Here is a 22,547-nt window from a genome sequence, read left to right on the forward strand (position 1 = left end):
CAGGAGGCAGCTGATCAATGATTTTCTCTTATCATTGATGTTTCTGTCTCTCTCTTCTTCTCCCTTCCTCTCTGAAATCAATAAAGAAAAGAAAAAAAAGAATGGCTCCAACACAGAAAATAGCGCAGTAAGGGAAGGATAAAGAGATTCCTTTTGCCATTGTTTTGGCACCTGGATCCAGCCATGCCTGAAGCAAGTGGACTTTTTCATTCAAACCTTTTTCCCTTTTTCATTCAAGCCTGGTTAAGAATCCCACTTACTGAATAGTCATTCCCTATGTCAGGCTCAGGGCCAAATACTCTGTCTACACCAGAGGTTGGTAAATTACAGCCTGCAAGCCAAATTCAGCCTTCTGCCTCTTTTTGTACGACCAGGAGCCAAAAATGGGTTTTACATTTTTAAATTGTTGGGAGGAAATCCAAAGGATAATATTTGTGACACATGAAAATTATATGACACACAGTCACATCCATTCGTCTACATATTGTCTGTGGCTGCTTCTACGCTACCCTTCTGCCAAGTTGTGTAGCTGCGACAGAGACCCTATTCCTGCAAGTCCAAAAATATTTATGATCGGGCCCTTTATAGGAAAAGCTGGCCCATCCCTGTTCTATGTCATGTCATTGAATCCTTATTCCATCGTTATAACCCTGTAGGTTATTATTCATCTCAAATTACAGGGCAGGAAACAGGTTTCAGGGATGGGGGTGGGCGTCTTTCCCAGGTCCATCCTGCAGAGGGCCAAATGCTCTTCTCGAGGACAGAACTGGGATGTGCAGAACAGGATGGCCCTGTATGTCCATGTGATGCCCCCCACCCCGCTCCCACCCCGCCCCACCCCCGCCCCATGCCGGACCGGGAACGGAGGCCTGTGTTTGCGCTGGTCTGCCAGCCACTTAAATGCCCAGAGGGGCCTGTTTGCAGGAGACCCCTGCAGAGCCGGGCCCCGGTACCTTTGATGCGGCCAGTGACGTAGAGGAAACCCTGGCTGTCCATGAGGCCCAAGTCCCCGCTGTGTAGCCAACCTTCCTCATCGATGATCTCCGTGGTCTCCTCCTGTTTTTCCAGGTAGCCCATGAAGACGTGCCGGCCCCACATGCAGATCTCCCCAATGCCGTCACTGGTCGGCTGGAGCAGCATGTTTTTACAGCCACTTGCGATTTTGCCGCAGCTGCTAGGGAGTCGAAGGGGGAGAAACTGAGGCTGAGAGACAGAGTCACTCGCACAGGTCAGCCTGGGTCTGTAGCCCAGGCTCCTAACATTCTGCTCAGCTGCCTCAGTTCTGCTTCTTTCACCCACTCTGGGACCTGGGGAGTGTACGGAGGTGTTTGCTGAATGAGAGAGGGAGTGTTCCATCCAGTGAATCCAGTTCCCAAACCCTTGGTGAGCTGGGACACACAGCAGAGTGTAGGTTTTAACCTCCACAGAAATGGGAGGAGAACAAAGAGCTCCTGGCTTAAGAATAGCAGCAACACCCCCGCCCCCTGAGTGTGTGCGTGTGTGTGTGTGTGTGTGTGTGTGTGTGTGTGTCCTAGCAAACAGGTATATAGACCTGCACCCAATGACCAGGACAACCAACCAGAATCTCTTCAGAAGTTAGTTACTTCCATGTGACAGAAAAGCTCTATCTGAAATCTGGAATCTTATAAGACTTCTTTTCCTAGAGAGAACGCGGGCAGGGTGGTTTCAGAACGCAGGAAAGAAGCTAATGCTGCTTTGCCGGGTCTCCTTCCCTGGCAGAAGGGCCAATGGTTTTAGAGCTGATTGTAGGGATTCCCTCCGTGAGCAAGAGAAACAAGACACACCCAGGAAGCTCAACATTTTCGGAGAGCCCCCTTAGGCCTCCCCCGAGGAAGGCCTTCGAAGGAACATGGAAAACCACAGAAGCCACAAAGAAAAGATCGATCAACTCAACCACGCGAAGATTTTTTAAAGTTCCGCACAGCAAAAACACCTTAACTAAAACGAAATACTGCCCTAGCCAGTTTGGCTCAGTGGATAGAGTGTGGGCCTGTGGACTGGAGGGTCCCCGGTTCGATTCCAGTCAAGGGCACATGCTCAGGTTGTGGGCTTAATCCCCAGTAGGGGGCGTGCAGGAGGCAGCCAATCAATGATTCTCTCTCATCATTGATGTTTCTCTCCTTCTCCCTTCCTCTCTGGAATCAATAAAAATATTTAAAAGAAAAAAAACACATAAAACTAACTACTAATGATAAACTGAAGGGTCAAATATTGGCAACTCGTCAAAACCAAAGGGCTGACTTTCCTAATATATAAAGAGTGCCAACAAACCAACATTAAAGGGACCGATGATCCAGTTCTTAAAGGGGGCAGATGATATGAACAGATAGTTCAGGGAAAAGGAAATACAAATGGCTTTTAACTGTATGAAAGAATTTTTTTTCAACTTCATTTACAATGAAAGGAAAATTATGATGAAATACCATTTTCTTCCAATTGGTTTAGCAAAATATATGGTGTATACACTAAACATCCACTTTATCATTGTTTATGGTGACAAATAATGGAGAGAGAAAAAGCCCCAAATATCCGCCAAAAAGGGGGCCAGTTAAATAAGTCACGGTTACATCCGCCTGGTGGGATACTATGCATTAAAAAAGAGGCAGCTGTTTGCACGGACAGAGAACATCCTGTCCAATGATGCCTTACCAACCGACTCTGTTCGGTCCTGAGCTGGGATGGCGTGAGGCAAGGCTGACTGGAAGTTTGTGCACCGAATCCGGAGAGTGAAGCTATCGTGTTATCTGAATTATTTTGGTTCCCGAACTCAAGGCAGAAAGGATGCGATTTTTGTCTGTTTTTACATGGGAAATGCTCCCATTTGGGATAAAAATATACATGTCAATGCACTCTTATGCCAGGGTAATTTAAAGGAATGGGATGTGGTCATTTTGCCTCTGGGAGAGTGTTATGGGTTGGGCTGTGTTCCCTATTCATATTTCGCATGCGAACTCCCAGTACCTCAGAATGTGAACCGATTTGGAAATAGGATCCTTGCAGATGTCGTTGGTTAAATTAAGAAGAGGCCATGCTGGAGTAGCATGGCCCCAAATCCAGTACGACTGGTGTCCTTCATTAAAAAAAAGTGGAAATTTGGACAAAGACACACATGGGGAGATGCCACAGGGAAATGAAGGCCGAGATGAGGGGGTTGCTCATACAAGCCAAGGGATGCTACAGGTTGCCAGTGACAACAGAGCTGGGAGAGAGCACGGGACAGATTCTCCCTCACAGGTTAGAGAGACAACCGGCCCTGCAGACACCCTGAGCTTGGACTTCTCGTCTCCAGATTGTGAGGAAATTAATTTCTGTGGTTTAAGGGTGTGGAGCTTTGTTACAGCAGCCCCAGCACACTCCCCCAGTGAGGGAGGGAGCTTTTCACGCTATCATTTCACACCTTCTGATTCTTGTGTGTGTGTGTGTGTGTGTGTGTGTGTGTGTGTGTGTTTCTCACTGGGAAAAAAAAAAATAAAGACAGAGGCTGGAGTGTGTGCCCTTCCTCTGGGATTGGGATAATGTCACGTCTCTTTAGGGAAGGACCAGCCTTTGGTTTGGGAAGAACGCCAGTGGGCACTGAGGCTCTGCAGAAAACAGACTTTAGATGGGATGATGCAGGGGAACGGGGGCGATAGCAAGGTGACAGTCTCCCCTCCAAGGGAAAGGCAAGAAGTGAGGTTGCCAGATTAGGAAGATTGACCTTCATTTTTGCCAAGTTCAAAGGCCCCTGCAACCTGGCCAACCACAAGAGACAAGCCAGGCTTGCAACATGGCAGCCGGGAAGGGAGAGAGATGGCTGGAGGTCGTGTGAAGGAGCGTGGCCCTCAGACTCGGAGTGGGCCTTGCCTTTAGTATTTTTTAATTTATTTTTATTTTTATTGATTTCAGAGAAGAAGGTAAAGGGAGAGAGAGAGAGAGAAACATCAATGATGAGAGAGAGCATTGATTGGCTGCCTCCTGCACGCCCCCTACTGGGGATCAAGCCCACAGCCTCAGCATGTGCCCTTGACCGGAATCGAACCCGGGACCCTTCAGTCCGCAGGCCGATGCTCTGTCCACTGAGCCAACCCAGCTAGGACGCCTTTGGTATTCTTACTGTCTCGGTATTACTGGGGTCAGTCCCGCAGCCTGGGATGAGCTCAGCTGCGGGGAAAGCCAGAGAGGGCCCGTGGATGTGTTGGGCGAGCCTGGGTGGTCGCTGGAGGCAGCGCTCACCAGCAGCAATCAGGGGGAGACCATGGGAGGCTCTGAGAGCCCTTCCCCTTGTCGGTGAACCTCCGACAAACCGGGGCTTCCCACGGTCATGAAGATTTGGGGCTTGGGCGCGGGAGAGCAAGGATCATTCTGGAGATGCCGAAACAGAGTTCATCTCAGTCCAGAGGCCCACCCACCCTCCCAGCTTCCTTCCCCTGACCCCATGTGGCTGGAGGCCTGGGTGGGGGTGGGGGTGTCTATCCAGGAGGTCAGTACCTTAGCACCCTGATGTTATCGACGGCGGATACAGTGTGAGGGCCCGAGCTCTCGCTCATGCCATACATCTCGCCTATGGGTATGTCCAGGCTTAGAAAGAACTCAGCGGTCTCTGGGCTGAGGGGCGCGGCCCCACTGATAAAAAGGTGGCAGTGATCAAAGCCGATGCTGTTCCTGATTCTGTTGAACACGAGTGCCTTCGCCACGTGGTAGCTCATGGGAGTGTCATGTATCCTGTGAACAGTGCCAAGGAGCGCTCTGTAGCTGTGGGTCTGAAATGGGCTTCTGGGCTCCAGCTGAGCCCCTCACCCACCACCCTCCCCACCCAACCCACTGGGCCCTCCACCTACCCCTGCATCCTTTTCGTATTGATCTTTAAGCCAACAGTTCTTGCCCACACAAACACCTTATTCTTCAAGCTTGAGGATTTGGCACAACTTTCCTTTATCTTCGCCTGTATCTTCTCCCAAATTCGGGGCACCCCCAGGAAGGCGGTAGGCTTCACCTCCTGCAGGGTGTTGACCAAGGTGCCCTGCATGGGACAGAGCTGGGTTAGCCGCCCCTGAACCTTCCAGGGACCCCAGATGTCCATCCCCGCCCAGCCACTCAAGTCAGCCCAGGAGAACCTCCTTTTTTAAATTTTTTAAAAAGTTGATTTCAGAGAGGAAGGGAGAGGGAGGGAGAGAGAGAAACATCAGTGATGAGAGAGAATCATTGATTGGCTGCCTCCTGCACACCCCACACTGGGGATTGAGCCCATAACCCAGGCATGTGCCCTTGGCCGGAATCGAACCTGGGACCCTTCAGTCCACAGGCCGACGAACCGTCCACTGAGCCAAACCAGCTAGGACAGGAGAACCTTCTTTTGGCTGATTAGACCAGGGTGAGCTCCTGACTCAAGCGAGCCCACCCACTGGCTGGTCAGCAGCCAATCAGATTTTCTCTCTCTAGGGTAGAGAGTAGCAGGCTGGTAAAAATCTGTTGCCCAAGCGTGCAGTGGAATATTATGCAACCGTATAAAAGGATGCAACTTTCTCCCCAAACTGATGCAATCCCTTTCAAAACCCAGATAGGCTCATTCATACAAATTGACAAGCTGAGCTTAAAACTGCTATGAAAGTGTGGAGGATCTGAATAGCCAACCCAATTTTGGAAAAGAACAAAATTGGAAGGATTACTACCTGATTTTGAAATTTATTCTAAAATAGGGTGGTCAACTATCCTGGTTTGCCCAGAACTAAAGGGGTTCCTGGAATGTGGGTTTTTCAGTTAAAAAACTGTGGGGACAAGGTAGTCATCGTATCATCAAGCCATAAACCCAAGTCAGTGTGGCTTTAATGTAAGAATTGACATATAGATCAATGCAACAGCATAGAAAACCCAGAGATGAATCTTTATATTTGTGATCAATTGACATTCAATCAAAGTGCGAAGGCAATTGAATGGTGTAAAGGGTATTCATACCCCCCCCCCGCCCCCCAATATTAAAAGCTTTGCTTAGAGCCTTACCTCTCACCAAACAGAAAAGTAAACCCAAAACGGTCACTGACCTGAATGTAAGAGCCAAAACTAAAAGCTTCTAGAACACACAGAAGGAGATCTCTGTGGCCTTGGCATGGGTAGAAATTTCTTATATACAACACCAAAAGCAGAAAATGAAATAAAAAGAAATTGGCCTGGCTGCTGTGGCTCAGGAGTTGAGCATCAACCCAGGAACCAAGAGGTCACTGGTTCGATGCCCCGTTGGGGCACATGCCCAAGTTGAAGACTCGATCCCAAGTAGGGGGCATGCAGAAGGCAGCCGATCGATGATTCTCTCTCATCAATGCTTCTATCTTTCTCTCCCTCTCCCTTCCTCTCTCTGTGAAAATCAATAAAAACGTATTTTTTTACAAAAGAAATTGGACTTCAGAGACAAGACAAAAAGACAAGTCACAGACCTGCGAGAAAATATGTTCGAACATATACTTAAGATTAATTTATATCCAGAGTGTCTAAAGAACCCTTTACACTCAACCATGAGAAGACATGCAGCCACATTTAAAAAAAGATTTTTTTAGTGAAGAGAGGAAGGGGGAGGGAGAGAGAGAAAAACATCTATGTGAGAGTAGAACATGGATCCGCTGCCTCCTGCACCCCCTGCCCCACACCGCCCACTAAAGGAATTGAGCCTCAAACCTGGGCAGGTGCCCTGACCGTGAATCAAACTTTCAGTGCGTGGGACGATGCCCCATCAGTTAAGCCACACCAGCCAGGACCTGGAGCCATATTTTTAAATGGGCAAGAGATTTGAACAGACATTTTTCCAGAGAAGACATATCAATAGCCAATAAGCACATGAAAACTCGTTCCCCACTGTGAGTCACGAAGGAAATGACAAGGGATGTGATGAGCCACCACTTCACATCCACCAGGACACAGTGACGGTGGTGATGATGCTGAGGACGTGTTAGTGAAGAGGGGCAGAAACCGGAACTCGCTCATGCACTTCCGGGGGAACACAGAGCGGAACAGCCACCCACTTTGGGAAAGTCTGGCGGTTCCTGAAACCGTGAGAGAACCTTTCTCGCCCATCAGGTTGATCACGTCAAAGTTTCTGACGATATTGCGGAGTTGATGCGAATGTGGGAGAATGGGAACGTCTCGGGTCCTGGAGGTGAGTGTATGTATATGCATTCTGCATTCAGCCAAAAAACCAAAGTATTTATCGAGTGGCTGCTACCTCTCCGACACTGAGCTTAGGGGATGTGAGAGGGGCCAGGGAGAACTGTAAGCAGAGAACTAAATGACAAGGAGTCAGCAGCCACACAAACCAAAGAAGAATAAACCTTTCGGAAGGAATTACAAAGGCCTAATGCAGCCTGTTTGATACAGTGTGGAAGGGAGAATCGCGGCACCCCGAAGGCATTCCCTCCTAACCCCTGAGCCTGTGAATAGGTTCTCTTTCACAGCAAACAGGACTTTGCAGATGTAACTTAAGGGTCTTGAGATGAGTTTGGTTTTTGGAGCTTTGGGGAGCTGGGAATGCTGACTTAAACAAAAACAAAAGCACACAGCCACACATGGGTGCCCTGAATGGGGTTAAGATAAAACAACAAGAATATGACCAACTGTTTCCGATGCTGCTAGATGAAGCAGAAGATGAGGACAGGGAAGGAACCCCAGGAACTGGGGCTTAATGGAACCATCCACTCACCCAGCTGCCCTCCGCCTTACCTTGAGAGCGTCTGGCTGAGCAAAGTAGGTGCAACCCCCGACCTTCATGGGCAACCAGATATCCATCATCAGAGCCGCAATGTGGCTGAGGGGAAGGTAACTAACTACCACCTCCTGCTTCTCTGAGGCGCAAGTCAACTTTAAGTCCTTTGCCACCGTCCCGGCCAACCACGTGATCTGGAACACAAGTGGGGCTTACAATCCAGGCGGCCTTGTCCTGGCTGAAGGGCCACTTCAATGCAGTTCTTTTATAAATAAACTAGAGGCCCGGTGCACAAAAATTTGTGCACTGGGGGTGGGGGGAGGGGGGTCCCTCAGCCCGGCCTGTGCCCTCTCGCAGTCTGGGACCCCTCGGGAGATAACGACCTGCTGGCTTAGGCCTGCTCCCGGGTGGCAGAGGGCAGGCCTAATCCCTAGGTGCAGCCCCTGGTCGGGCTCAGAGCAGGGCCAATTGGAGAGTTGGGGCGCTGCCCCCTCTCGTGCACAGAGCAGGGCGGATTGAGAGGTTGTGATGCCACCCTCAGTCACGCTCAGGGTAGGGCCCATTGGGGGGTTGGGGCACTACCCCCTGTCACACTCAAGGCAGGGTCAATGGGGAGGTTGTGGCGCCACCCCCTGTCACGCACAGAGCAGGGCCAATCAGGGGGTTGGGGAGCTCCCCCCTATCAGGCACAGAGCAGGGCTGATCCGGGGGTTGGGGCGCCTTCCCCTGTCATAAACAGAGCAGGGCAGATAGGGAGGTTGTGGCCCCGCCCCCTGTCACACACAGAGCCGCAGAGCGATCAGGGGGTTTGGGCGCTGCCCCCTGTCACACTGATCCCGGTGCCGGTGCCGGGAGGCCTCTTGGCTCTGCTGATCCCGGTGCTGGGAGGCATATTACCCTTTTACTATATAGGATAGAGGCCTGGTGCATGGGTGGGGGCCAGCTGGTTTGCCCTGAAGGATGTCCTGGATCAGGGTGGGGGTCCCCACTGGGGTGCCTGGCCAGCCTGAGTGAGGGGATGATGGCTGCTTGCAGCTGGTCACACACCCTTTAGGGTGGGGGTCCCCACTGGGGTGCCTGGCCAGTCTGGGTGAGGGGCTGAGGGCTGTTTTCAGGCTGGCGGGTGACTGAAGCTCCCAACTGCTCCTTTTTTTCTTTTCTTTTTTTATTCTGGGCCAGCTTTAGCTCTGGCTCCAGCTCTGAGGCCTCTGCTGCTGAAAGCAGGTATCAGGTTTGTTTGGGTTCTATAATCGAAACACTGTATCAACTCCAGCTCTGAGTTCCCGGCTCGGCTTGCTGAAAGCAGGTTTCTGGGGTTTTGTTTAGCTTCTATATTTGTAACAATGTTTCAAACTGCAAGCTCAGAGGCCGGCAAGGCAGGCGGGGAACATTCGAGTCCTCCGTCACTGAAGCAAGCAAGCCTCATGTTAGCTTCAAGCTGCTTGGCTGCCGGCCGCCATCTTGGGTGGCAGTTAATTTGCATATCTCCCTGATTAGCCAATGGGAAGGGTAGCGGATGTACGGCTAATTACCATGTTTCTCTTTTATTAGATAGGATAAATAAATAAATAAATAAATAAAATTGATTTTACTGAGGAAGAGCACAGAAGTGTCTCCTGTCCAGTATAAAATTCTGGAACCAACACTGTCTGACAGAGAGACCACCCATAATCCCCTCCCATAATCACCTAACCATTAGCATATTCATGTTTTTCTTTCTCCAATGCATACCTTGATGCAAAGTTTTAGCGTACCTATCATTTTGCAATCTGTATTCCTCACGGATGTCATAAAACACTGGTGAGCAGTTTACTTCATTAATTCTGCCACATGGCCTCTGCACTGCTCCTCCAACTCATCAGGCAGAGCCCAGCCTCAGGGCCTTTGCACTGGCAGTTCCCTCTGCCTGGACTGCTGTTCCCCCAGCTTTCCCCATGACTGACTCCTTCTCACCTGTCAAGTTTCCCACTAAATGCTGTCAACGAAGAGAGGCTGTCTCACACCACCCAAACTGGAGTCATCAATGTCTAATTCTCTAGGCATGGTTTTATTTTATTTACAGTTTTTTTCTTTATAGCCATCCCTACACTACCACCCCCACCCCTCTCCTTTGGAAACCATCAACTTGTTCTCTGTATCTATGGGTTTGTTTCTGTTTTGTTTGTTCACTTATTTTGTTTTTTAGATTCCACAGAAAGGTGAAATTATATGGTATTTGTCTTTGACTTCACTAAGCATAATACCCTCTAGGTTCATCAATGTTTTCACAAATGGCAAGATTTCATTCTTTTTTATGGCTGAGTAATATTCCATTACATAAATAAATAAGTATACCACATCTTCTGATCCAATTTTCTATTGATGGACTCTGAGGTTGCTTCCATATCCTAGCTATCCTATCTAATAATAGACAATGGTAATTAACCATACCTCCAACACGATTCCCATTGGCTAATCAGGGCAATATGCAAATTAACTGCCAACCAAGATGGCGGCCAGCAGCCAGGCAGCTGAAGTGAACAGGAGGCTTGCTTGCTCCAGTGATGGAGGAAGCCAAGATTCCCTGCCTGCCTTGCCGCTGCCCAGCTCTGAGCTGCACTCTAAGCAACTATGTTGCAATTATAGAAACTAAACAATCCCCAGAAACCTGCTTTCAGCCAGCGGGCCGCAGAGCTGGAGTTGCAACAGTGTTTCAATTATAGAAGCTAAACAAAGCCCAGATACCTGCTTTCAGCAGCCGAGGTCTCAGAGCTGGAGCCGAGCCTCAGAGCTAAAGCCGGCTCTCAGCTCTAGTGACAGCCATAGAAGGTAAATAAATCCCAGAATAAAAAAAAAAAAGAAAAAAAGGAGAGGTTGGGAGCTTCAGTCACCTGCCAGCCTGAAAATGGCCCTCAGCCCCTCACCCAGACTGGCCAGGCACCCCAGTGGGGACCCCCACCCTGGAGGATGTGTGACCAGCTGCAAACAGCCATCATCCCCTCATCCAGGCTGGCCAGGCACCCAAGCGGGACCCCCACCCTGATCCAGGACACCCTTCAGGGCAAACCAGCCGGCCCCCACCCATGCACCAGGCCTCTATCCTATATAGTAACAGGGTAATATGCAAACTGACCCTAACAGCAGAAGGACTGGGAATGACTGGTCACTATGACAAACACTGACCACCAGCAGGCAGATGCTCAATGCAGGAGCTGCCCTCTGGTGGCCAGTGTGCTCTCACATGGGAGGAGCTCTGCTCAGCCACAAGTCAGGCTGATGGCTGCCAGTACAGCGGTGGTGATGGGAGCCTCTCCTGCCTCCTCAGCAGCACTAAGGATGTCTGACTGCAGTTTAGGCCTGCTCCCCGCTAGCAAGTGGACATCCCCCAAGGGCTGCTGGGCTGCCAGAGGGATGTCTGATTGCCATCTTAGGCCCAATCCCCTGGGAGCGGGCCTAAGCCAGCAGGTGGACATCCCCCAACGGGTCCCAGACTACAAGAGGGCACAGGCCGGGCTGAGGGACTTCCCCCCTGCCCCCGAGTGCACAAATTTTTGTGCAAGGGGCCTCTAGTTGTAAATAATGCTGCAAGAACATAGGGGTGCGTCTGTCTTTTTAAATTAAGTGTTTTGGATTCTTTGGATAAATACCCAGAAGTGGGGTTGCTGGGTCAGATTACAGTTCTATTTTTTTAAAACCTCACCTGAGGATGGGTTTATTGATTTTTTTAGAGAGAGAGGAAGGAGAGAGAGAGAGAAATATCCATGTGAGAGAGAAACATCGATCGGCTGCCTCCCATACAAGCCCCAACAGGGATCAAACCCGCAACCTAGGTACATGCCCTGACTGGGAATCAAACCCGCAACCTTTTTTGGTATATGGGGCGATGCTCCAACCTACTGAACCAGCTGGCCAGGGCTGGTAGTTCTATTTTTATTTTTTGAGGAACATCCATACTATATTCCATAGTGACTGCACCAATTTACAATCCCCCAACAGTGCACAAGGGTTCCCTTTTCTTCACATCCTCGCCAACACTAGTTTGCTGATATTTTTATGCTAGCCATTCTGATGATGATCTTGAAGATAACAATGGCTAGGACTGACATGGCTCACTGTGTGCCAGGCATTGTTCTAAGCACCTTATTTATGTGGTAAGTTAAAGGCAGCGGCAAACTCCCTGCCACCCTCCCCTTCAAAGCTGAAGTCTGTTTTCCTCTCCTTCCCCAGGACTGGTCCACTGACTGGTTGGCCCACAGAATGGAGCAGAACGACACTGTAACTTCTGGTGCTGAGCCGCCACAGACTGCAGCTTCTGCCTTGGGATAAGCCTAGGGAATATTTGCTCCGAGGAGAGCCCGTCACCACGGTAAGCAGTTCAACCACCTGGAGCCACCGTGCGGTGAGGTTGCCCAAGCCGCAAGAGACTCGTGAGTGAATTCCTTCCTGGACTTGCCTGCTTTTCTGAATACAGCTGAGTGGTCCCAGCTGACACTACTCGGAGCACAAGAAACAGCCTGCTGGGCCCTGCCAAGTTCCATGCCCAGATGTAACACACTTTTGGTGTTTTACGTCGCTAAGTTCTAGAATGGCTAATAGCTAGCCCTGGCTGGGTGGCACAGTTGGTTAGAATGGCTAATAGCTAACGGGCAGAGATTATGGAAGAATTTTATCTTCATGGCAACTCTAAGAGTAGAAACCATTCTTACCTGTGCTTTACAGATGGGAAAACCAAAGTCAAGAGGAGTTAAAGAACAGGTCACACAGCTAGCTGGTGGGAGAGCCAGGATTCAACCCCAGGCAGCCTCGCGCCAGGGTTTATACTTGTCACCCCAATGCTAGGAAAACATTTCACCAGATAGAAAGTCACAAGGAGCCAGGTTCAGGTGGGAGTTTAATCAGATGCCATTCATTCGTTCATTCCACAAAAACGGATGAGTCCTCCTATGTGCCAGAAACTAGAGACACAGACAACCTCTGCCCCCGGGAGCTGATGTTCACGGTAAACAAGTGACTAGATAATACGACAGTGGAAGAAAAACAGCAGCCAGAGGAAGATGAGGGATCAATGGGATGGTTTGTTGTTTGCTATTTTAAACATGGAAATCAGGGAGGGCTTCCCTGAGGAGGTGATGTTTGAGCAGGACCAGAAGAAGGTAAAGGAGCAAGTCATGTAGCTTTCTGATGTGCAGAAGGAACAGCAAAGGCCAGTGTGTGCTGGTAACTATTAAGCTAGGTTGGAGGAAAAAGCTCTCATAAGGTAGAAAAGCTTCATTTAAAAATGAAGCAATCTGCCCGGCCAGTGTGGCTCAGTGGTTGAGCATCAGCCTATGAAACAGGTCATGGTTCGATTCCCGGTGGGAGCACATGCTGGGGTTGTGGGCTCTATCCCCAGTGTGGGGCATGCAAGAGGCAGCTGATCAATGATACTCTCTCAACATCGATGTTTCTATCTCTCTCCCTCTTCCTTCCTCTCTGAAATCAATAAAAATCTAAAAATACATATTTTTTAAAAGCTAGCAATCTGCCCTGGCCAGTGAGCTCAGTGGTTAGAGTGTTGGCCTGCACACCGAAGAGTTGTGGGTCCAATTCCCAGTCAAGAGCTTGTACCTGGGTTGCAGGTTCAATCCCAGGCCCCGGTAAGGGCGCATGTGGGAAGCAACCAATCAATGTGTCTATCTCACATGGTTGTTTCTCTCTCTCTCCCTCCCTCCCTCCTCCCTTTCACTCTCTCTCCAAAAAAAAAAAAAAAAAAAAAAAATCAATGGAAAAAATATCCTCCATTGATGATTAACAAATGAATCAATCAACCAATTAAAAGTTGCAATCTTTCTGACTCAAAGAGGGAACCAACATGGACAGTTGGGTGCATGTCCTGCCAGACATTTTTCTGCTTTTAAAATGTACACAGAAGCATATTGCTTGCTGCCTTTTTAGTTTTTAACAACAACAACAACAAAAAAATCACTTGTGTTCTGTGTACTTTGTGCAAATACCTTTTACATGCTTACATTGCATCTTTGGACATCTTCACACGTTAGCCACATAGGTCTACAGTGTAGTTAAAAATGCAGACTGTGGAGCCAAATCCTAGCTCCACCGTGTTGCATGCTGTGTGACCTGAGCCAAGTAACTTAACCTCTCTGGGCTTCAGTTTCTCCTCTGTTAAAATAGCTTCCACCTGATAGAATCAGTAGACTTGCTGCGAGGATTTACTAAAGCTCTTGGAACAGTGCCTGGCAGGCAGTGATCGTGCAACGTTCTTTTTTCTAGTAGTTTTATTGAGGTATAAGTGACATACAATGCACACATTTAAAGTGTACATCTGACACAAATTGACACATGTCTACACCTGCGGAGCCATCACCATCATCAAGATATGAATGTCTTCATCACCTCCCGACTTTCCACTTGTTTCTTTGTGATGCCTCCCTCTGGCCCCCCAGGCAACCGCCGATCCGCTTTTAGTCCCTAAGGATAAGTTCGCATTTTCCAGGGTTTTGTGTAAATTGCATCCTTTAGCATGTATTCCTCTTCGTTTCATACCAGCCATCTAAATTATCAGTCTTGGACTCCATCCAGACATACATAAGTGTTCCCCAAAACACACAGCCTTTCTTGAGTAACCAAAGCCTCAATTTCTGCCCCGGCCGGTGCGGTTCAGTTGGTTGAGCATCATTCCGTTCCATGCACCAAAAGGTCACAGGTTCAATTCCTGGTCAGGGCACATGCCCAGGCTTCAGGTTTGATCCCCAGTAGGGTGTTATGGGAGATAATCTCTCCCCCCACCCCCGCCCCATCCCTCCTTCCCTCTCAAAATAAAAATCAATTTTTAAAAATGCCCTCAATTCTGCTTTACTCAGAAAGACAGGACATATTCACTGCTCTTTCACGTATTTATCAAACACGGTTCTAAGCTCTTTGCAAATATGAACTCATATCATCTTCAGAACAACCCACGAGGCGGGGATAGTATATCACACCCATTTTACAGATGAGGAAGCGAGGCTGGGAGATGCTACAGGTCTTGCCTGAGATCCCAGAGTCGGGTTTGGACCTAGCTAGGTCTGCTCCAAAGTCCTTGACCTCAACCCCTGCGCATTGCTGCCCCCTCCTAAGTGTCACATGACTCTCCACACGCCACAGGTCAAGGGCTGTGTGTCAGACCCCTACAGCAGCCCCGCGGGCCAAGGACAAAACATCCCGAAGGCCACCACCCGGAGTGAAGGGATTCTGGCTGCTACCAAGCCGGCCACGCGGCGGGCGGGCACTTACGTTGTCGTGGCTCAGCATCACGCCCTTGGGGTTGCCCATGGTCCCGGAGGTGTAGATGAGCACGGCGCACTGGTTGACCTTCTGGCTCGCAATGATGTGGTCCAGCTGCGGGTCGGGGACGGTATTGCCAAGCTCCATGAAATCGTCCCACTGTGGGGAGAGAAGACAGGCAGAGGGTGGGGCCCCGGTCAGACCTTGTCCCGTCAGCTTCTCCTAAAGCAGTGGTTCTCAACCGGCCTCATGCCGCGACCCTTTAATACAGTTCCTCATGTTGGGGTGACCCCCAGCCATAAAATTGTTTTCGTGGCTACTTCGTAACTGTAATGTTGCTACTGTTATGAATCGTCATGTAAATATCTGATATGCAGGATGTATTTTCATTGTTACAAATGGAACATAGTTGAAGCATAGTGATTCATCACAAAAAACAATATGTAATTATATATGTGTTTTCCGATGGTCTTAGGCGACCCCTGTGAAAGGGTCGTTCTACCCCCAAAAGGGTCGCGACCCACAGGTTGAGAACCGCTGTCCTAAAGCATGCTTTCTGGCCGGAGGAAAGTGTAGGTAGAAGCGTCAGTCCCGGTTCCCCTTATAACAGCTGTTGCTACTGTGGAGGGGCTGCTGGGTGGAGAGCCCGGACGCTGCTCTAAGCCCTACGATGCGCAGCTGTTTGCTGCGGCTCCTGCACTCCGGGGCAGGCCCCGTAAGCGCCCTGCGCCTCAGTCTCCGCATTTGTAAGGCGGGAATGATACCGGAACCCAACTTCTCGGGTTGTTCTGGGCATATACATGAGTCGATATATGTCAAATGCTCGACAGTGGAGTTCAGCATCATTGGAGCTCTGCCTTCCCCGATTCCACTCTGCCTCCCACATTCTCAGGGACCAGCTCGTGGGGCCGACTCCATCCCCAGTTCCAGAGGTCAACGCTGATTGGTTTAAGGCAGAGGGTTCCGTCTGTGTGGGCCACAGTGATTGGATCAGGTCTGGGCATGTGACCTCGAATGGTCCAACCACAGTGAAAGTCAGGGCTTTGCTGGAAGTGCTCTCCGGACAAGAATGAGTCAAAAATGTAGCCCCGGAGCTGCTGGACCGTCTTAGGACTATGGAGTCAAGAAACCAAGCGGGCAAACTGGAGCTTGAGCCACATTCAAGCCCCTGGTTCTAGCCATGCCTGAAATCCACACCCCGAGTTGTAGTTCCATGAGTCATCAAATTATCTTTTTGCTTAAGTTGTACCCTTCATGCCAAACATGAAATAAAATTCAATTTAAAAAGGCCCTCAGTCTGGCCAGCGTGGCTCAGCGGTTGAGCATCGACCTATGAACCAGGAGGTCATGGTTCTATTCCAGGTGGGGCACATGCCCAGATTGTGGGCTCGATCCCCAGTGTGGGGTGTCCAGGAGGCAGCTGACCAGTGATTCTCTCTCATCATTGATGTTTCTCTCTCTCTCCCTCTCCCTTCCTCTCTTAAATCAATAAAAGTATACATTTTTTTAAAAGCCCCCCAAGGGCCCGCCCATTTCCCTCTGGAGCCTGGCCCTCTCCCCTGCTCACCCCCACCTCCTTTGAGCGTCCCCGGTGGCCCCTCCCTGTGCGCCGCCCCCCCCCCCCCCCCCCCCACTCACAGAGTACAGGTTGCTTTTATTGCTCTCGTTCATCGGCATCTTGTACTGGACGATCGCCTTTAGGGTCCCCAGCTTGTTGGGTGGAATCTGAAAGAAAGGTCACGCGGGCCTTGCGGCAACCCAGCCCTGGGAAAAGCGGAAGCCGATGGGTGTCCTAAGCTCCCTCCCACGGCAACCCCAGCCTCTTTCTCGCCCCCCTTTTGTTTTCTGTGAAGCATCGCTCCTTGTCTTGACTGATGTTAGGCCTGGTTGTGGGTTCTTTGTGGCCGGCGTCAGTAGCTTCCAGCCGTCAAAGGTGCACGAAGACAGCGGCCTCCCCCAGGCAGCCTCCGGCCGAACGCTGTGCTCTGCCCGCGGGCACCTCGCAGCCAGGATTCAGTGAACATTCTTGTTGGAGTCCGGTTACTAAAGTCCTCCGTAGAGGGAGCTGGGCCCTGCACAGGTTCAGAACCCTGTAGCTACCAGCGCTGTAAGGGTCGGTGACCAGCCTGGGGGATGCCTGTGCCCTGCTCAGACAGAGCAATCCAGGGCAGAGTCACTCCCAGCATTCGTTATGTCATTAGAACGAGAGCCGCTGCGCTGGTATGGATTGGAGAGAAAAGGTGACGAGAGTGCTTAGACCAGCCAGACAAGACTTCCAGAAAGATAGGGAGCAGACAGCCAAAACGCCTGGAGCAGGCAGCAGTCTGCGAGGTTTGAGGAAGAAAGAGTTGGGGCAGGCTGGCCTGCGGATGGGAGGGACAAGAATATGGGAGGAGGCAGGAGAGGATGGGGAGGGCCAGGTAGGCCCCCTTGGAGGCAGTGGCGAGGAGTTCCGGGGTGTATCTAAAGGAGGCAGGCGGCACTGGAGAGCAGGGCACAGGCAGGAGTATTGCCCAGAATTAGAATCGCCAGGGCAGCTGAGGAGGCAGTTCGGGAGGAAGCGAGTCAGGAGTTGGCTTCGAACCTTCCATACAGAGCAGCCAGAACCACAGCCCCACCAGCAGCACTTTCGTCGAACTATGAGAGAGAAGTAACTCGGTGTGGCTTGACGTGTGGGAGGTCAAATATACCGGAAGTAGGACAGGAAGCCATAGCAGTGAAATTGGTGCAGGGGGGCAGATGGGGAACGCGGCATTTTCTAACACAGTGGTTCTCAACCTTCTGGCCCTTTAAATACAGTTCCTCATGCTGTGACCCAACCATAACATTATTTTCGTTGCTACTTCATAACTGTCATGTTGCTATTGTTATGCATCGTCATGTAAATATCTGATATGCAGGATGGTCTTAGGCAACCCCTGTGAAAGGGTCGTTCAACAGCCAAAGGGGTCGCGACCCACAGGTTGAGAACCGCTGTTCTCACATGAAAAACCCAAATCATAAGCCAGTATTCATGGCAAGAGTAGAAAGCACCGCCCCCCCCCCCCCCCGCCCCATCACCCTTCACCCATGACCCAGCCCCCAGCACATTCTGCTATTAGTAAGCCGGGCATGACATGAGGACCAAGCACCACAGAAGTGCCATGCAAGAAAGCAGTTTCAACAAAGCTCAAGGCTGACCCCAGCTGGTTTGGCTCAGTGGATAGAACATCGGCCTGCAGACTGAAGGGTCCTGGGTTCAATTCCAGTCAAGGGCACATGCCCAGGTTGGGGACTTGACCCCCACAAGGGGGCGTCCAGGAGGCAGCCAATCGATGATTCTCTCTCATCATTGATGTTTCTAACTCTCCCTCTCCCTTCCTCTCTGAAATTAATAAAAACATATATATTTTTTAAAAAAACACCACAAGACTCAAGGCTGGAGGCAGAGGTCTGTCCTTCTGAACCAGGTTAGGAATTCGGCTTGAAGGAGGCCTGCTGGCACATGTTCTAGTTCCCTGAGTCTGGCTAGGATTTCACTGAGTCAGGAAATGTGCCCTGGTTTCAGAGATATTACAATGTGGGAAAACAAAACCCATGGCCAATGATAATCCAAGAGGATGCCATCGATGGCAAGACACATCTCAGCGCCACACATGTTAAAAATGGGGAAATGTGCAACTCACAAGTGATGAAATATTAAAACACAGTCCCAGTGGCCCCTCGGCCGAGCCATGAATCTGGTCACATAGGCTCACCCTCCCCCTAACTCCCCTCCCCTTAGGGTCTTCCTGCCAGAAGCTGGCTCAGGAAATGGAGGTCATTCGAATAGGAATAGGAAGTTTCCACCATCAGTGCCTATCTTCATACAAAGATACTGCAAGGAGAAAAAGAGAAACTAAAAGAGGAGCCAAATTTCACCAAGTCGCCACAAACAAAGGAAAATTACCACCCAACACCAACAGCCCGGTGTAAAATTGAAAGCGCAAGGAAGCAAATGCCGCTGGGAAGGAAGAACACAGAGCAAACATACGAGGGAGGAGAGGGCCGGGGAGAAGAGAGACAGGAGGTGGTAGGAGTCAGGAAAGAAATAGGAGAGGAAGACAAAAGCATGCAGAAATGCAGGCAGTTACAAGGAACGAACATGACAAGGCTCAACATAATCACACTTCTAAAAGAAGAACAGCAGTGGACTGTACATCAAAGTATGCATACACGTGTTTTTTTAAATGGAGGCTGAGTAGGAAATTAAGTTACTGCAAATTGGAAATTAACTCCCCCAATCCACCCTCATCCTCACCCCACCTGCAAAAGCAGCGTTGCCAGTTATGCTAAAGTGGTGGAGGACTGTCCGGCCTGTGTGGCTCAGCGGTTGAGCACCGACCTATGAACCAGGAGGTCACGGTTTGATTCCCGGTCAGGGCACGTGCCCAGGTTGTGGGTTTGATCCTGGTAGGGGATGTGCAGGAGGCAGCCAATCAGTGATTCTCTCTCTTTGTGGATGTTCCTCTCTCTCTCTCTCTCTCTCTCTCTCTCCCTTCCCCTCTGAAATCAATAAAAATATATTTTTTTTAAAAAGTGAACCTGTGTGTGCAGCAAACCTTACCACCTGATCATTAGCATCTACCTGGAAGCACAAAGACACCTGGCAGGCAGGGCTGGGTAGAGGTTTACCGAAAGGATTTTCTGCAGCTGTAGGTCATTTTCAACCATCAGGACATTCACTTTGGCTTGAGCAATGACGTATTGACAAGCATCTGCAGAGTTGGTGGCATAAATACCAACACAGAGGCCCCTGGGAAAAGAAAACACACGTGCCTGTCATGTGCGTGTGAGCCAGGGAGGGGGGCATGTCCTGGGTGGCGGGGGGCTAGGGGGAGGGCCTGCAGGCAAGTTCTGAGTTTGCAGCCTTGGCAAAGCTTCCCTCCCTCCACAGCTCAACAAGGACAAAAACAACAAGAGATAAGGATGATGAAAGCAGCAACTCCTGTGATGTCGTTATGATGTAGGATCATGGAACCCCCACAACAGCCCATTTTACAGTTGAGCAAACTGAGTCAGGGCAGTGACGTCACTGTTCAAAGTGTCATGGCACATAATAAATGCCAGAGATGGGATTTGGACCGTCCCCCACCCTCAGGCACCGTTCCCTCCATGGGCAGCCTTTTGTTTTTGTTTTTGTTTTGTTTTGTTTTAATTCTCACCAAAGGATATTTTTCCCATTGCTTTTCAGAGAGAGTGGAAGGGAGGGAGGGAAAGGGAGAGAGACAGATGAGAGAGGAGAGAGAGAGAGAGAGATGTGAGAGAGAAATATATCGATCGGTTGCCTCCCGCATGCGCCCTGACCGGCCTGGGGATCAGATCTGCAACCCAGGTACGTGACCTTGACTGGGAATCGAACCCGAGACACTTCGGTTCGTGGCCAGGATGTTCTTGCTTTTAACCACCCTGTCCTGGGTCTCATTGGCATCTCCCTGGTGACTGATGACATCAAACATCTTTAAACTACTTATCACCTACTTCGCTTTATAACATCTCTTGTTCAAGTCTTTTGTTCACTTAAAATCTTTCTGTCTTTTTACTACTGAGTTTTAGAAGTACCTTCTATATTCGAGATACTAGTCCTTCTATATTCGAGATACTAATCATTTGCAAGGTAATTGGTTTGTGTGTCTGTCTCGCCTGCCCACGTGGGGCTGAGGCTGAGCTCCCTGTTCACATCTCGGGGAGGCCCTGAGTAGGCTCATCAACATGAACAATGAACAGCGCATGGTCTTACCCTGCTAGGATGGTACCAACGGAAGCAATAACCCACTCAGCGGAGTTAAACCCCAGGATGCCGACTCCATGGAACCGCTCCAAGCCCAGCTGGGGAGGTAAAACAAACAGAAACAGGAAACGGAAACATGGAAGGTTTTGCTTCTGGTGGGATGTGCTCACTGCAGGGGGATAAGCCCGCGTTGAAGCTAAAATCTGGGCGTGAGGCTTTTGTGACGATTGGGCACCTGCTTGCCCATTGGTTTATTTCATGGGTTTTACTTTTGTTGTGGTAAACTATTTACAGCACGAATATACCATTTGGGCCAATTTTAAGTGTATACAGCTCGGAGCATTAAGGACACTCATGTTGTATGACCACCCCCACCATCCCTCTCTCCAGAATTTTTTCATCTTCCCAAACTAGAACTCTGCCCATTACATACTAACTCCCCATGCCCCTTCCCCAGGCCCTGGCTCCTACGATCTACTTCCTGTCTCTATGAACTTGACTCCTCTAGGGACCTCATATAAGTGGAATCACATAATATTTGTCCTTCTGTGACTGGCTTATTTCACTGAGCATAACGTCCTCAAGGTTCATCCATGTTGTAGCAGATGTCAGAATTTCCTTCCTGCCCTAGCCGGTTTGGCTCAATGGCTAGAGCGATGGCTTGCGGCCTAAAGGGTCCTGGGTTTGGTTCCGGTCCAGGGAACATGCCAGGGTTGTGGACTCGATCCCCAGTAGGGGTTGTGCAGGAGGCAGCCAATCAATGATTCTCTCTCGTCATGGATCTTTCTATCTCTCCCTCTCCCTTTCTCTCTGAAATCAATATATATCTATTTAGATATGGATATATATATATATATTTCTTCCCTTTTAAGGCTGAATAATATTCCATCGTGTGATGGACCACATTGTGTTTCTCCATCATCTGTTGACAGACTCTTGGGTTGCTTTCCCTTTTTGGCCATTGTGAATGGCTGCTGTGTGAGTGTGCACATATGTGTTTGAGTCTTTGCTTTGAATTCTTTTGAGTACATACCCAGAAGTGGAATTGCTGGGTCATATGGTATTTCAGTGTTTACTTTTGTTATGAATTGCCATACTGTTTTCCACCGTGGCTGCTCCATTCTACATTCCCACCAGCAATGCATGACAGTTCCAATTTCTCCACATCCTCACACCACCTGCTATTTTTCTGTTCTTTTAAAAAGTAATAGACACTCTAATGGGTGTGAATTTATTTTCATTTTTAATAACAAAAGTACTCAGAGAGTGATATCCTAGAGTGGTGATAAGTTGCACTTTTAAAGATGTAGCCTTGCTGAACCGGTTTGGCTCAGTGGATAGAGCATCGGCCTGCGAACTGAAGGGTCCCAGATTCGATTCCGGTCAAGGGCATGTACCTGGGTTGCGGGCACATCCCCAGTTGGAGATGTGCAAGAGGCAGCTGATCGATGTTTCTCTCTCATCGATGTTTCTAACTCTCTATCCCTCTCTCTTCTTCTCTGTAAAAAATCAATAAAATATCTTTAAAAAAAAAAGATGTAGCCTTGGTCTGGATGTGGCTGAGGATGAGCTGGGAACCCTGACTTGAAGTCACCCCTTGGTTGGGGGCAGCTCCAACTTTGTTGGCCCTTTAGTCCTACGAGGCCAGGCTGGCGGTTACCCTGCTCTTCGGGAAACGGGCATTTGGAAAGCATCCGCTGGTGCTCAGAACACAAGGCCAGGTGTTTCTCTTGGTGCCAAAAGGCTGTCCTCCTGGAAGCTGCCTCTACTCATGTGCACATAAATGGACATATTTCCGATTGGGTCCTGAGGGTAGGAGAGTAGAGGGTCCTTGAGCTCCACAACTAAGAGCATAGCTAAGAAGGATCG

The 22,547-nt window shown here is 49.7% G+C and overlaps 1 protein-coding gene across 2 annotated transcripts in view; it reads right to left on the minus strand.

Moving 5' to 3' along the window:
- The window catches only part of ACSBG2 (acyl-CoA synthetase bubblegum family member 2), a 30,305-nt gene that overhangs the window by 2,049 nt on the left and 5,709 nt on the right, over window positions 1-22,547 (minus strand). The window contains exons 3-10 of one of the 2 annotated variants that reach the window (XM_059695257.1): window positions 20,688-20,776; window positions 19,583-19,703; window positions 16,568-16,654; window positions 14,939-15,088; window positions 7,705-7,881; window positions 4,839-5,020; window positions 4,489-4,722; window positions 954-1,171 (exon numbers count right to left, since the gene is read on the minus strand). In XM_059695257.1, the coding sequence (XP_059551240.1) occupies window positions 954-1,171; window positions 4,489-4,722; window positions 4,839-5,020; window positions 7,705-7,881; window positions 14,939-15,088; window positions 16,568-16,654; window positions 19,583-19,703; window positions 20,688-20,776 (1,258 nt within the window). The remainder of the gene's footprint in view (window positions 1-953; window positions 1,172-4,488; window positions 4,723-4,838; window positions 5,021-7,704; window positions 7,882-14,938; window positions 15,089-16,567; window positions 16,655-19,582; window positions 19,704-20,687; window positions 20,777-22,547) is intronic. The other variant, XM_059695259.1, reaches the window with a different exon arrangement.

Source organism: Myotis daubentonii, chromosome 5, assembly GCF_963259705.1.
Source record: "Myotis daubentonii chromosome 5, mMyoDau2.1, whole genome shotgun sequence".
Lineage (NCBI taxonomy): Eukaryota > Metazoa > Chordata > Mammalia > Chiroptera > Vespertilionidae > Myotis > Myotis daubentonii.